The sequence below is a fragment of the Oncorhynchus kisutch genome, linkage group LG1 (genome assembly GCF_002021735.2).
Source record: "Oncorhynchus kisutch isolate 150728-3 linkage group LG1, Okis_V2, whole genome shotgun sequence".
In the NCBI taxonomy this organism is placed as follows: domain Eukaryota; kingdom Metazoa; phylum Chordata; class Actinopteri; order Salmoniformes; family Salmonidae; genus Oncorhynchus; species Oncorhynchus kisutch.
Window position 1 is genome coordinate 75,148,613 of NC_034174.2, and position 17,081 is coordinate 75,165,693.

The window sequence follows — 17,081 nt, forward strand, 5'->3', positions numbered from 1 at the left end:
GTCTCTCTCTCATTGTCTACCCCTCCCTCTCTTTTCTTCTCTTCCTCTTGTTCCTTTTCTCTCTCTCTCTCATTGTCTACCCCTCCCTCTCTTTTCCCCTCCCTCTGTCTGCAGACGCCAGTGTCTATGGCTCATGGTCTATACTCAGCAGGCTCAACTATTGCAGTGAGAAGTGTTGAGATTGCATCACATGAAGAAAGGGAGAGATGATTGGAAAGGAGAGAGGGAGGAGAACAGAGGGAGAGAAGTAAAGGGAAAGTACCTCTGAGGGACGGGAAGGGGAGGAGAGGCTACGTCTTTCCCCCTCTCTTTCTCTGTCTCTCTCTCTTATACACATACTATCCCTCTCTCTGTCTCTCTCTCTTATACACATACTATCCCTCTCTCTGTCTCTCTCTCGTTCTCTCTCCTCCCTCTCTCTGTCTCTCTCGTTCTCTCTCCTCCCTCTCTCTGTCTCTCTCTCGTTCTCTCTCCTCCCTCTCTCTTATACATATACTATCCCTCTCTCTGTCTCTCTCTCTTATACACATACTATCCCTCTCTCTGTCTCTCTCTCGTTCTCTCTCCTCCCTCTCTCTGTCTCTCTCTCGTTCTCTCTCCTCCCTCTCTCTTATACACATACTATCCCTCTCTCTGTCTCTCTCTCGTTCTCTCTCCTCCCTCTCTCTGTCTCTCTCTCTTATACACATACTATCCCTCTCTCTGTCTCTCTCTCGTTCTCTCTCCTCCCTCTCTCTGTCTCTCTCTCGTTCTCTCTCCTCCCTCTCTCTTATACACATACTATCCCTCTCTCTGTCTCTCTCTCGTTCTCTCTCCTCCCTCTCTCTGTCTCTCTCTCTTATACACATACTATCCCTCTCTCTGTCTCTCTCTCGTTCTCTCTCCTCCCTCTCTCTTATACACATACTATCCCTCTCTCTGTCTCTCTCTCGTTCTCTCTCCTCCCTCTCTCTGTCTCTCTCTCTTATACACATACTATCCCTCTCTCTGTCTCTCTCTCGTTCTCTCTCCTCCCTCTCTCTTATACACATACTATCCCTCTCTCTGTCTCTCTCTCGTTCTCTCTCCTCCCTCTCTCTTATACACATACTATCCCTCTCTCTGTCTCTCTCTCGTTCTCTCTCCTCCCTCTCTCTTATACACATACTATCCCTCTCTCTGTCTCTCTCTCGTTCTCTCTCCTCCCTCTCTCTTATACACATACTATCCCTCTCTCTGTCTCTCTCTCGTTCTCTCTCCTCCCTCTCTCTTATACACATACTATCCTCTCTCTGTCTCTCTCTCGTTCTCTCTCCTCCCTCTCTCTTATACACATACTATTCCTCTCTCTGTCTCTCTCTCGTTCTCTCTCCTCCCTCTCTCTTATACACATACTATCCCTCTCTCTGTCTCTCTCTCGTTCTCTCTCCTCCCTCTCTCTTATACACATACTATCCCTCTCTCTGTCTCTCTCTCGTTCTCTCTCCTCCCTCTCTCTTATACACATACTATTCCTCTCTCTGTCTCTCTCTCGTTCTCTCTCCTCCCTCTCTCTTATACACATACTATCCCTCTCTCTGTCTCTCTCTCTTTCTCTCTCCTCCCTCTCTCTTATACACATACTATCCCTCTCTCTGTCTCTCTCTCGTTCTCTCTCCTCCCTCTCTCTTATACACATACTATCCCTCTATCTCTTTCTGTTTCTCCTCCTTCTATCTAAAATTCCCAGGGCTCTGTGTTTTCTGTCCGATGTCCATTGGCTGCCAGGTAAGATCTCTCTTCCTGCTGCTGTCGTCATCCCTCCTTCTATCCCACCATTTTATTTATCTCCATCTACCAGTTATATCCCCTTTTCAATCTCCCTCTCGTTTGAATGGAATTCTTTATTCTTCTCTTATCTATCTCACTCTTTCTCTCACTACAGTACTACAACAGGTGTCCAATTTCAGCTCTCTTCCTTGTACTTCAGTGAAGGCAATCTCTCTCTCTCTCTCTCTCTCTCTCTCTCTCTCTCTCTCTCTCTCTCTCTCTCTCTCTCTCTCTCCCTTTCTCATCATATATCATAAGTATTCACATTTCACATTTTGTTGCGTGACAAAGTGGGATTGAAATGAATTTCATTGTGATATTTTCATGAAATTGATATGCACAAAATATCCCATCATGTCAAAGTGAAAAGAAAATTATACAAATGTTAACATTAAAAAATGAAATAACTAAAATATAGTTGTTTCAAAAGTATTCACCCCATTTGTTTAGACAAACCTAAATAAGTTCAAGAGTAAAATCTGGCTTAAGAAGGTTCCTCAGTCAAGTATTGAATTTCAAGCACAGATTCAACTACAAAGACCTTTTTGAAAGAAGGGCAGTGATTGGTAGATGGGTAACAATAGCAAATAAATCATGGAATATCTCTTGAAGTATGGTCAACTGAATCATTATGCTGAGGGTGATGTATTAAACCACCCAGACACAAGAAAGATACAGTCGTCTTTCTGAACTGAGCTGCAGGACAGGAAGGAACCTGCTCAGGGGATGTCACCATGAGGCCATTGGTGATTTTAAAACAGCTACAGAGTTCAATGGCTGTGAAGGTGGAAAACTGAAGACGGATCAACAGCATTATCGTTACTGCGTCCTTATAAGGCTTTATGCAATACCATTGCAACATTATATGCATGTATAAAGGCTTGGTTTTTAGACACAGAGAGAAAGTGCATATGCTGTTGCATGATACCTTATAAGGACATAGTGGGATGGAGGGATGGAGAAATTTGACGAGAGAGAGTGACGAAGAGGAAGAAATAGAAGAATATAACTTTTATAGAAAGTCAGAACAGACATAACTAACAAATGTATGAAGAGACATTCCCTACAAAAAACTAAATGAAAGAGAAAAAACAGTCTTATGACAAACAGCAGGAGAGACAGAGAGAGAGGATGAAATAAAAGAGTAGAGAATAGTAGAGGAAAAAACAAGGAAAAGGGAGTTTGTGAGAAAAGGGAGTGAGGGAATGGAGAGGGAGAGAGAGGAAAGAAAGGAGAGAAAGAGGAGCGAGGGAAGCAGTGAAAGAGGGCAAGAGAGAGGCGTTAGGAGGGTTGAGAGTTAAGGCAAGCCACAGGAAGGGAGGGAGGGATAGAAGGAGTGAAAAAGGGCAAGAGAGAGGCGTTAGGAGGGTTGAGAGTTAAGGCAAGCCACAGGAAGGGAGGGAGGGATAGAAGGAGTGAAAAAGGGCAAGAGAGAGGCGTTAGGAGGGTTGAGAGTTAAGGCAAGCCACAGGAAGGGAGGGAGGGATAGAAGGAGTGAAAAAGGGCAAGAGAGAGGCGTTAGGAGGGTTGAGAGTTAAGGCAAGCCACAGGAAGGGAGGGAGGGATAGAAGGAGTGAAAAAGGGCAAGAGAGAGGCGTTAGGAGGGTTGAGAGTTAAGGCAAGCCACAGGAAGGGAGGGAGGGATAGAAGGAGTGAAAAAGGGCAAGAGAGAGGCGTTAGGGGTTATGATACATCTGAGGATTTGGAGAAGAAATTAAGCCACAGGAAAAAGAATGAGAGAGAGAAGGAGGGAGAGAAGAAAAAGGGAGGTAGAGAGAAGGAGTGAATGAGGGCAAGGGAGAGGCTTAAAGGGGGTACGATACAGAGGAAAGGAACGCCACAGGAAGGAGAGAAAGAAGAAGGGAGGGAGAGAGAAGGAGTGAAAGAGGGCAAGGGAGAGGCTTAAAGGGGGTACGATACAGAGGAAAGGAACGCCACAGGAAGGAGAGAAAGAAGAAGGGAGGGAGAGAGAAGGAGTGAAAAGAGGGCAAGGGAGAGGCGTGTACAGAGGAGGGAGAGGCCAGCTCAGGGCGCCGTGGAAACGAAGGTTTCCTGTCTGAGGAAGAAAGAATCTCTCATCTCAGGGTGTGTGATACACCACTGTGTGTGTGTGTGTGAGACATACTGTACTCTAGAGCTAAGGGGTATAGAGGGGGTGTGACTGCCTGTGGTGCAGTGTGTGTGTGTTGGGTGGCGGGGGATCAGTAAGGGGGCCTGGGCATTCTGCCCAAAGGGAGGTCATTGAGGAAAAGAGTGAGAGGAAGGGGGAGCCATGAGTGTGTGTGTTGTGTGTGTGTGTGTCTGCATACATATGGTGGTATATGTGCATGCCTCAACAATACTCTGAATAGTAGTGTGTGTGAGAAGTTAGGGAGGTTCTTATGGAATGCAGAGCCACTGTGGTGAGTTGGCACACAGTGAGAAGTGTGTGTGTGTGTGTGTGTATTGTATGTCTACCGTGTGTGTAACTAACTGTAACACTGACTTCATTGTGGTGAGGAGTCTGTTCTATATTACTGCATATTGGAGATCTTTTCTGTATTGTACAATTGCAGTGTGATTCCCAACAGGTTTACACTTCTTCCAGTTCAGTGGGTTTACTGAAACAATGTGTTAATATACCAGACTCTATGGCTCTAAAAGCCCTGTTACCCTTCGTTGACATTCATGTGGAGCTGATAGGGGAAGCTTTAATGAAAGAGGTCAGTAGATGAAAATGCTGCCTTTGTGAATAAATAAATGAAACCGTGTGTGTGTGTGTGTGTGTGTGTTGTTTTGAAGCTGGCTGCAGCTGGTGTAGTATAGTGACGTCTCCCCCCTCAGCACCTGAACTAACTGTCACTGACCTCTTCTGTCTAAGCTTTCACCACCAGCTACACACTGATGTCATTGACAGATCCGTGTTAGACTCTGACCTCACACAGTCACTCACATAAATCTGGAGTCAGGATTTGACGCTCACTAAGGAGTTCACTGGGTCAAACCTTTTTTGCTGACTCTGTGTGTGTGCGCATATGCAAGTGTGTATGTACACACTTGTGTGTGCGTGAGTGCAATGCATACTGTGTGTATGCGTGCGTTCATACAGTATATGTGTGTGTGTGTGCATACAGTGTGAGTGTTTGTGTGTATGGGGCATCTTAAGTGAGCGTTTGGTTGACAGGTCAGACATGTACTCTTCGCAGCATGCTGTGAGACTGGGTGGATCTTCCCCTAGTCTTCCACTAGTGTTTAGCAGCCCTAACAGACGTGTGGTTCTCTCTCACAGAACCACTGTACTGTACAGGGAGTTGCTGACGTGTGTGTGTCTGAGCGTATGAGAAAATGGGACAGTGTGTGTGTAATTGCAAATAGGATGAATAGGATGAAAGACAGAGAGATAGCAAGTGGGCTTGTTGAGACAAGTGTGAGTGGGTGTATGTGTAGACTTTAGTGTAGAGGGGAGGTTAGAGGGGAGGTTTGAGGGGAGGTTAGAGGGGAGTGTAGATGTGTGTCGAACATGGGAGGCCCAAGGGAGACACAAATATCTCATTCAGACACACACCACACTGTCCCAGTCTGTTTCTCTATGGGAGGTAGAGTGGGACAAAGGCTTCTCTGAGAGAAGCAGAGAGGGGCTTCTTTCTACAAAGAGCAGCTGACCCCATCCCATGGCTCAGTGAGGAAGTGTATGGGGCGAACAAACACATACTCTGCCCTGTACTCATCCCCCCACTCATCCAGCCCCTCACCCCCCCTATATCCAGACCCTCACCCCCCTATATCCAGCCCCTCACCCCCCCTATAACCAGCCCCTCACCCCCCCTATAACCAGCCCCTCACCCCCCTATAACCAGCCCCTCACCCCCCCTATAACCAGCCCCTCACCCCCCCTATAACCAGCCCCTCACCCCCCCCTATATCCAGCCCCTCACCCCCCCCTATATCCAGCCCCTCACCCCCCCTATAACCAGCCCTCACCCCCCCTATAACCAGCCCCTCACCCCCCCTATATCCAGCCCCTCACCCTCCCCTATAACCAGCCCCTCACCCCCCCCTATAACCAGCCCCTCACCCTCCCAATAGCTGTAGTGTTTTTACATCCATGTCTTAAACCCGTGTGTGTGTGTGTGTGTGTGTCGCGCGTGTGTGTGTAAAGGCCTATGTGTGTGTGTGTAACATGATGTGCGTGTGTACTAGGGTTTTTGTTATGTGTGTAACAATTATATGTGTGTGCAAAAGCTCTTGTGTGTGTGCAACATTTGCGTGTATGTGTGTGTGTGTGTAACATGATGTGTGTGTAAAGGCCTCTGTGCGTGTGTAGAAGGATGTGTGTGTGTAACGTGTGTGAAAGCTCTTGTTGCGTGTGAGAAAGTTGCTTCTGAACAAACCCAGTCCCACCCAGTTGATGGAAATATGCACAGAGAGCCATGTCTCAATGTTACAGTTAATTGCCTGTGGCTACTGAGGAAAAGCAGTTTGGATCTGGGTCACGCTATTGTATTCATGCCCAGTAACATACCATAATACTTAGCTATAGGATTACCATCCCATAATACTTAGCTATAGGATTACCATACCATAATATTTAACAATATGATTACCATACCATAATACTTAGATATATGATTACCATACCATAATACTTAGATATACGATTACCATACCATACCATAATACTTAGCTATATCATTAACATACCATAATATTTAGCTCTAGGATAACCATACCACAATACTTAGCTATATGATTACCATACCATAATACTTAGATATATGCTTACCATACCATAATACTTAGATATATGATTACCATACCATAATACTTAGCTATAGGATTACCATACCATAATATGTAGCAATATGATTACCATACCATAATACTTAGCTATATGATAACCATACCACAATACTTAGCTATATGATTACCATACCATAATACTTAGCTATATGATAACCATACCATACCATAATACTTAGCTATATGATAACCATACCATAATACTTAGATATATGATTACCATACCATACCATAATACTTAGCTATATGATTACCATACCATAATACTTAGCTATATGATAACCATACCATAATACTTAGCTATATGATAACCATACCATACCATAATACTTAGCTATATGATTACCATACCATAATACTTAGATATATGATTACCATACCATAATACTTAGCTATATGATAACCATACCATACCATAATACTTAGCTATATGATTACCATACCATACCATAATACTTAGCTATATGATTACCATACCATACCATAATACTTAGCTATAGGATAACCATACCATAATATTTAACAATAGGATAACCATACCATAATATTTAACAATATGCATACCATACCATTAAAATGTAGCTGTATGATAACCATACCATAATACTTAGCTATAGGATAACCATACCATACCATAATACTTAGCTATAGGATAGGATAACCATACCATACCATAATACTTAGCTATAGGATAACCATACCATACCATAATACTTAGCTATAGGATAACCATACCATACCATAATACTTAGCTATAGGATAGGATAACCATACCATACCATAATACTTAGCTATAGGATAGGATAACCATACCATACTATAATACTTAGCTATAGGATAACCATACCATACCATAATACTTAGCTATAGGATAGGATAACCATACCATACCATAAGACTTAGCTATAGGATAGGATAACCATACCATACTATAATACTTAGCTATAGGATAGGATAACCATACCATACCATAATACTTAGCTATAGGATAACCATACCATACCATAATACTTAGCTATAGGATAGGATAACCATACCATACTATAATACTTAGCTATAGGATAACCATACCATAATACTTAGCTATAGGATAACCATACCATACCATAATACTTAGCTATAGGATAGGATAACCATACCATACCATAAGACTTAGCTATAGGATAGGATAACCATACCATACTATAATACTTAGCTATAGGATAGGATAACCATACCATACCATAATACTTAGCTATAGGATAACCATACCATACCATAATACTTAGCTATAGGATAGGATAACCATACCATACTATAATACTTAGCTATAGGATAACCATACCATACCATAATACTTAGCTATAGGATAGGAAACCATACCATACCATAAGACTTAGCTATAGGATAGGATAACCATACCATACTATAATACTTAGCTATAGGATAGGATAACCATACCATACCATAATACTTAGCTATAGGATAGGATAGGATAACCATACCATACCATAAGACTTAGCTATAGGATAGGATAACCATACCATAATACTTAGCTATAGGATAGGATAACCATACCATACCATAATACTTAGCTATAGGATAACCATACCATACCATAATACTTAGCTATAGGATAACCATACCATACCATAATACTTAGCTATAGGATAGGATAACCATACCATACCATAATACTTAGCTATAGGATAACCATACCATACTATAATACTTAGCTATAGGATAACCATACCATACCATAATACTTAGCTATAGGATAGGATAACCATACCATACCATAAGACTTAGCTATAGGATAGGATAACCATACCATACTATAATACTTAGCTATCATAATACTTAGCTATAGGATAGGATAACCATACCATACCATAATACTTAGCTATAGGATAGGATAACCATACCATACTATAATACTTAGCTATAGGATAACCATACCATACCATAATACTTAGCTATAGGATAGGATAACCATACCATACCATAAGACTTAGCTATAGGATAGGATAACCATACCATACTATAATACTTAGCTAGAGGATAGGATAACCATACCATACTATAATACTTAGCTATAGGATAGGATAACCATACCATACCATAATACTTAGCTATAGGATAGGATAGGATAACCATACCATACCATAAGACTTAGCTATAGGATAGGATAACCATACCATACCACAATACTTAGCTATAGGATAGGATAACCATACCATAAGACTTAGCTATAGGATAGGATAACCATACCATACCATAATACTTAGCTATAGGATAGGATAACCATACCATACCATAATACTTAGCTATAGGATAGGATAACCATACCATACCATAAGACTTAGCTATAGGATAGGATAACCATACCATAATACTTAGCTATAGGATAGGATAACCATACCATAATACTTAGCTATAGGATAGGATAACCATACCATACCATAATACTTAGCTATAGGATAACCATACCAAACCATTATACTTAGCTATAGGATAACCATACCATACCATAATACTTAGCTATAGGATAGGATAACCATACCATACCATAATACTTAGCTATAGGATAGGATAACCATACCATACCATAATACTTAGCTATAGGATAGGATAACCATACCATACCATAATACTTAGCTATAGGATAACCATACCATACCATAATACTTAGCTATAGGATAACCATACCATACCATAATACTTAGCTATAGGATAACCATACCATACCATAATACTTAGCTATAGGATAGGATAACCATACCATACCATAATACTTAGCTATAGGATAGGATAACCATACCATAATACTTAGCTATAGGATAGGATAACCATACCATAATACTTAGCTATAGGATAGGATAACCATACCATACCATAATACTTAGCTATAGGATAGGATAACCATACCATACCATAATACTTAGCTATAGGATAGGATAACCATACCATACCATAATACTTAGCTATAGGATAGGATAACCATACCATACCATAATACTTAGCTATAGGATAGGATAACCATACCATACCATAATACTTAGCTATAGGATAGGATAACCATACCATACCATAATACTTAGCTATAGGATAGGATAACCATACCATACCATAATACTTAGCTATAGGATAGGATAACCATACCATACCATAATACTTAGCTATAGGATAGGATAACCATACCATACTATAATACTTAGCTTTTGGATTACTATACTATCTACTCCATTCAGATCTACAGAATTACAGAAGTGGGGCTATTGGGATTTATTTGAAGTTGGATAAATATAGATAAATATAGAAAAAAGTTCCTGATCAGATGATCTGACTGGGGAAGTTAAAGGAAGACCCAGAGTTGTTCCTGATCAGATGATCTGACTGGGGAAGTTAAAGGAAGACCCAGAGTTGTTCCTGATCAGATGATCTGACTGGGGAAGTTAAAGGAAGACCCAGAGTTGTTCCTGATCAGATGATCTGACTGGGGAAGTTAAAGGAAGACCCAGAGTTGTTCCTGATCAGATGATCTGACTGGGGAAGTTAAAGGAAGACCCAGAGTTGTTCCTGATCAGCTGATCTGACTGGGGAAGTTAAAGGAAGACCCAGAGTTGTTCCTGATCAGCTGATCTGACTGGGGAAGTTAAAGGAAGACCCAGAGTTGTTCCTGATCAGATGATCTGACTGGGGAAGTTAAAGGAAGACCCAGAGTTGTTCCTGATCAGATGATCTGACTGGGGAAGTTAAAGGAAGACCCAGAGTTGTTCCTGATCAGCTGATCTGACTGGGGAAGTTAAAGGAAGACCCAGAGTTGTTCCTGATCAGATGATCTGACTGGGGAAGTTAAAGGAAGACCCAGAGTTGTTCCTGATCAGATGATCTGACTGGGGAAGTTAAAGGAAGACCCAGAGTTGTTCCTGATCAGATGATCTGACTGGGGAAGTTAAAGGAAGACCCAGAGTTGTTCCTGATCAGCTGATCTGACTGGGGAAGTTAAAGGAAGACCCAGAGTTGTTCCTGATCAGCTGATCTGACTGGGGAAGTTATAGGAAGACCCAGAGTTGTTCCTGATCAGCTGATCTGACTGGGGAAGTTATAGGAAGACCCAGAGTTGTTCCTGATCAGCTGATCTGACTGGGGAAGTTATAGGAAGACCCAGAGTTGTTCCTGATCAGCTGATCTGACTGGGGAAGTTATAGGAAGACCCAGAGTTGTTCCTGATCAGATGATCTGACTGGGGAAGTTAAAGGAAGACCCAGAGTTGTTCCTGATCAGCTGATCTGACTGGGGAAGTTAAAGGAAGACACAGAGTTGTTCCTGATCAGATGATCTGACTGGGGAAGTTAAAGGAAGACCCAGAGTTGTTCCTGATCAGATGATCTGACTGGGGAAGTTATAGGAAGACCCAGAGTTGTTCCTGATCAGCTGATCTGACTGGGGAAGTTATAGGAAGACCCAGAGTTGTTCCTGATCAGATGATCTGACTGGGGAAGTTAAAGGAAGACCCAGAGTTGTTCCTGATCAGATGATCTGACTGGGGAGTAGTTATAGGAAGACCCAGAGTTGTTCCTGATCAGATGATCTGACTGGGGAGTAGTTTTAGGAAGACACAGAGTTGTTCCTGATCAGATGATCTGACTGGGGAAGTTATAGGAAGACCCAGAGTTGTTCCTGATCAGATGATCTGACTGGGGAGTAGTTATAGGAAGACCCAGAGTTGTTCCTGATCAGCTGATCTGACTGGGGAGTAGTTATAGGAAGACCCAGAGTTGTTCCTGATCAGCTGATCTGACTGGGGAGTAGCTAAAGGAAAGACCAGAGTTGTTCCTGATCAGCTGATCTGACTGGGGAAGTTAAAGGAAGACACAGAGTTGTTCCTGATCAGCTGATCTGACTGGGGAAGTTAAAGGAAGACCCAGAGTTGTTCCTGATCAGCTGATCTGACTGGGGAAGTTAAAGGAAGACCCAGAGTTGTTCCTGATCAGATGATGTGACTGGGGAGTAGTTCAAGGAAAGACTGGAGTTGTTCCTGATCAGCTGATCTGACTGAGGAAGTTAAAGGAAGACACAGAGTTGTTCCTGATCAGCTGATCTGACTAGGGAATAGCTAAAGGAAAGACCAGAGTTGTTCCTGATCAGATGATCTGACTGGGGAGTAGTTTTAGGAAGACACAGAGTTGTTCCTGATCAGCTGATCTGACTGGGGAGTAGTTATAGGAAGACACAGAGTTGTTCCTGATCAGCTGATCTGACTGGGGAGTAGCTAAAGGAAAGACCAGAGTTGTTCCTGATCAGATGATCTGACTGGGGAGTAGTTTTAGGAAGACACAGAGTTGTTCCTGATCAGATGATCTGACTGGGGAGTAGTTTTAGGAAGACACAGAGTTGTTCCTGATCAGATGATCTGACTGGGGAGTAGTTTTAGGAAGACACAGAGTTGTTCCTGATCAGATGATCTGACTGGGGAGTAGTTTTAGGAAGACACAGAGTTGTTCCTGATCAGCTGATCTGACTGGGGAGTAGCTAAAGGAAAGACCAGAGTTGTTCCTGATCAGATGATCTGACTGGGGAGTAGTTTTAGGAAGACACAGAGTTGTTCCTGATCAGATGATCTGACTGGGGAGTAGTTTTAGGAAGACACAGAGTTGTTCCTGATCAGATGATCTGACTGGGGAGTAGTTTTAGGAAGACACAGAGTTGTTCCTGATCAGATGATCTGACTGGGGAGTAGTTTTAGGAAGACACAGAGTTGTTCCTGATCAGATGATCTGACTGGGGAGTAGTTTTAGGAAGACACAGAGTTGTTCCTGATCAGATGATCTGACTGGGGAGTAGTTTTAGGAAGACACAGAGTTGTTCCTGATCAGATGATCTGACTGGGGAGTAGTTTTAGGAAGACACAGAGTTGTTCCTGATCAGATGATCTGACTGGGGAGTAGTTTTAGGAAGACACAGAGTTGTTCCTGATCAGATGATCTGACTGGGGAGTAGTTTTAGGAAGACACAGAGTTGTTCCTGATCAGATGATCTGACTGGGGAGTAGTTTTTCATTTTTAAAATTGTATTTCACCTTTATTTAACCAGGTAGGCTAGTTGAGAACACCTTTATTTAACCAGGTAGGCTAGTTGAGAACACCTTTATTTAACCAGGTAGGCTAGTTGAGAACACCTTTATTTAACCAGGTAGGCTAGTTGAGAACACCTTTATTTAACCAGGTAGGCTAGTTGAGAACACCTTTATTTAACCAGGTAGGCTAGTTGAGAACACCTTTATTTAACCAGGTAGGCTAGTTGAGAACAAGTTCTCATTTGCAACTGCGACCTGGCCAAGATAAAGCGTAGCAATTTGACACATACAACACAGAGTTACACATGGAGTAAACAAAACATACAGTCAATAATACAGTAGAACAAAAGAAAACAAAAAGTCTATATACAGTGAGTGCAAATGAGGTAAGTTAAGGAAATCAATAGGCCATGGTGGCGAAGTAATTACAATATAGCAATTAAACACTGGAATGGTAGATGTGCAGAAGATGAATGTGCAAGTAGAGATACTGGGGTGCAAAGGAGCAAGATAAATAAATAAATACAGTATGGGGATGAGGTAGGTAGATAGATGGGCTGTTTACAGATGGGCTATGTACAGGTGCAGTGATCTGTTAATCTGCTCTGACAGCTGATGCTTAAAGCTAGTGAGGGAGATGTGAGTCTCCAGTTTCAGAGATTTTTACAGTTCGTTCCAGTCATTGGCAGCAGAGAACTGGAAGGAAATACGACCAAAGGAGGAATTGGCTTTGGGGGTGACCAGTGAGATATACCTGCTGGAGCACATGCTTCAAGTGGGTGCTGCTATGGTGACCAGTGAGCTGAGATAAGGCGGGGCTTTACCTAGCAGAGACTTGTAGATAACCTGTAGCCAGTGGGTTTGGCGACGAGTATGAAGCGAGGGCCAACCACAACGAGAGCGTACAGGTCGCAATGGTGGGTAGTGTATGGGGTTTTGGTGACAAAACAGATGGCACTGTGATAGTAGAGTGTTGGAGGCTATTTTATAGATGACATCACCGAAGTCGAGGATTGGTAGGATGGTCAGTTTTACAAGGGTATGTTTGGCAGCATGAGTGAAGGATGCTTTGTTGCGATATAGGAAGCCGATTCTAGATTTAATTTTGGATTGGAGATGCTTAATGTGAGTCTGGAAGGAGAGTTTACAGTCTAACCAGACACCTCGGTATTTGTAGTTGTCCACGTATTCTAAGTCAGAGCCGTCCAGAGTAGTGATGCTGGACGGGCGAGCGGGTGCGGGCAGTGATCGATTGAAAAGCATACATTTAGTTTTACCTGCGTTGCAACAATTTCGGCAGATCATTTTAGAGGGTCCAGATTGTCTAGCCCGGCTGATTTGTATGGGTCCAGATTTTGCAGCTCTTTCAGAACATCAGCTATCTGGATTTGGGTGAAGGAGAAATGGTGGGGGCTTTGGCAGGTTGCTGTGGAGGGTGCCGGGCAGTTGACCGGGGTAGGGGTAGCCAGGTGGAAAGCATGGCCAGCCTTAGCGAAATGCTTGTTGAAATTCTCAATTATAGTGGATTTATCGGTGGTGACAGTGTTTCCTAGCCTCAGAGCAGTGGGCAGCTGGGAAGAGGTGCTCTTATTCTCCATGGACTTTACAGTGTCCCAGAACTTTTTTGAGTTAGTACTACAGGATGCAAATTTCTGTTTGAAAAAGCTGCCTTAGCTTTTCTAACTGCCTGTGTATATTTGTTCCTAACTTCCCTGAAAAGTGGAAGGTTAAAGGAAAGACCAGAGTTGTTCCTGATCAGCTGATCTGACTGGGGAATAGTTAAAGAAAGACCAGAGTTGTTCCTGATCAGCTGATCTGACTGGGGAATAGTTAAAGAAAGACCAGAGTTGTTCCTGATCAGCTGATCTGACTGGGGAATAGTTAAAGAAAGACCAGAGTTGTTCCTGATCAGCTGATCTGACTGGGGAATAGTTAAAGAAAGACCAGAGTTGTTCCTGATCAGCTGATCTGACTGGGGAATAGTTAAAGGAAAGACCAGAGTTGTTCCTGATCAGCTGATCTGACTGGGGAATAGTTAAAGGTAAGACCAGAGTTGTTCCTGATCAGCTGATCTGACTGGGGAATAGTTAAAGGAAAGACCAGAGTTGTTCCTGATCAGCTGATCTGACTGGGGAATAGTTAAAGAAAGACCAGAGTTGTTCCTGATCAGCTGATCTGACTGAGGAAGTTAAAGAAAGACCAGAGTTGTTCCTGATCAGCTGATCTGACTGAGGAAGTTAAAGAAAGACCAGAGTTGTTCCTGATCAGCTGATCTGACTGGGGAAGTTAAAGAAAGACCAGAGTTGTTCCTGATCAGCTGATCTGACTGGGGAATAGTTAAAGGAAAGACCAGAGTTGTTCCTGATCAGCTGATCTGACTGAGGAAGTTAAAGAAAGACCAGAGTTGTTCCTGATCAGCTGATCTGACTGGGGAAGTTAAAGAAAGACCAGAGTTGTTCCTGATCAGCTGATCTGACTGGGGAATAGTTAAAGGAAAGACCAGAGTTGTTCCTGATCAGCTGATCTGACTGGGGAATAGTTAAAGGAAAGACCAGAGTTGTTCCTAGTCATGTCAGATGGTTAGAAAAACTCCTGTCCTACTAGTGGAAATGTGATTGTTTGTTATTCTTTGATTGGTTATGGCCTTCACTAACGAGCATTATGATTGTCCCTTCTCTACTGGTGGGTGGGAATACTATAGTTGCCATGGTATCATTGGACGAGCCTCTGGACCTGAAGCTTCCACAGGCCAATGGGAGGGTCAGGTTGGGAAAGAGGGCATGTTCGGCCTCCATCTGCGCCCCCCTCAGTGCCACACGACAACGTCTGCTACGTAACCTACCGATGACCTACCTCTCACCACCTCCCTCTCCAGGTAAACACACACTCTCTCTCTCTCACACATACACTACCCCACACCACACACACATAAATCCCTCTATTCATTTCTAGTTGTTTTAGCGGCCAGTGAGTCCATGCTGTGTCCCAAGTGGCACCGTATTCCCTTTACAGTGCACTTGGCCCATATGGCTCTGGTTAAAAGTAGTACACTATGTAGGGAAAGGTACCATTTGGGACATGGACCACGTCTCAAATCAACATCATGCTCCTCTCATTACCCGCTGTTGTATACACTTAAAATGTCGTTATGGAGTGTGAGTGTGTCATTATGGACAGCAGAGTGGCACTGCAGACTGCAGCTGAACACTCAGTATTATGCCAACGACAGCCTCGCTAACCAATGATAGCCTCGCTAACCAATGATAGCCTTGCTAACCAACGTCAGCCTCGCTAACCAACGACAGCCTCGCTAATCAACGATAGCCTCGCTAACTAACGACAGCCTCGCTAACCAACGATAGCCTCGCTAACCAAAGATAGCCTTGCTAACCAATGCTGACCTCACCCCCTCTCCCCCCACCAGGTACCCCCTTGTACCACCAGGAGAGGGCAGGTTCCTGCACCCCCCCTGCCATGGACCTGAGTCTCTCCCCCTCCTTCCGACACTCCCCCTCTCCCTCCCCCTCCTCCCGCCATGCACCCTCCCCCTCTGCCTCCCCCTCCTCACCCCTGGACTACCCACCCAGCTGCAGCCCAGCCACACCCATCTACTCCAGGGTAAGTCAGTGTGTCTGCGTGCCACAGGAGATTGGTGGCACCTTCATTAGGGAGATCGGGCTCATGGTAATGACTGGAGCGCAATAAGTGGAATGGTATGAAATACATCAAACGTAGTTTCCATGTGTTTGATGCCAATCCATGTACTCTGTTCCAGACATTATTATGAGCCGTCCTCCCCTCAGCAGTCTCCACTGGTTCCTAGCTACAGATCTAGGATCAGCTTATACAAGCATAACATAGTCAGGGGAATAACGTAAAACTGATCTTAGGTCAGTATGTGTAGGGGCATCTTGATCCTACTCTGAGTCAAACCAATGTGCAATGATGGGTGGGGTGACAGCCGGATGAGCTTGTATGTAATAAAATTGGGCCTGTATTCACAAAGACACTCAGAGTAGGAGCCTCTAACTTATCCATTATGATTTAAAAGGCAGAATTGATGCTCGATGAACACTCCTACTCTGAGACGCTTTGTGAATACAGCCCGTGGTGGGAGAAACATTTGAAAAAATTGAATGGGGACAGTTTTACTTAACACATAACTGACCTATTTTGTGTCTGAAGAGAAGAGAGTTCTCTCTATAGCGCTTCTTAGTATAGAGGTTCATCTTAGGGAGTGTGTGAGTGTGTGTGTGTGTGTGTGTGTGTGTGTGTGTGTGTGTGTGTGTGTGTGTGTGTGTGTGTGTGTGTGTGTGTGTGTGTGTGTGTGCGTGCGTGCGTGCGTGCGTGCGTGCGTGCGTGTGTGCGTGCGTGTGTGTGTGCGTGTGTGTGTGTGTCTACGTGTGGCAGGCAGTCCGGTCAGAATGTGGGATAGTTGATTAGTGAATACACTCCA

General features: G+C 43.4%; 1 protein-coding gene across 2 annotated transcripts in view; it reads left to right on the forward strand.

Annotated features, from left to right (window-relative positions):
• LOC109883003 (zinc finger protein GLIS2-like) overlaps window positions 1-17,081 on the forward strand; it is a 49,172-nt gene that overhangs the window by 24,367 nt on the left and 7,724 nt on the right. For both annotated transcript variants that reach the window (XM_031833301.1, XM_031833306.1), the window contains 2 exons: window positions 15,327-15,500; window positions 16,050-16,243. In XM_031833301.1, the coding sequence (XP_031689161.1) occupies window positions 15,332-15,500; window positions 16,050-16,243 (363 nt within the window). In that variant the 5' untranslated portion in view covers window positions 15,327-15,331. The remainder of the gene's footprint in view (window positions 1-15,326; window positions 15,501-16,049; window positions 16,244-17,081) is intronic.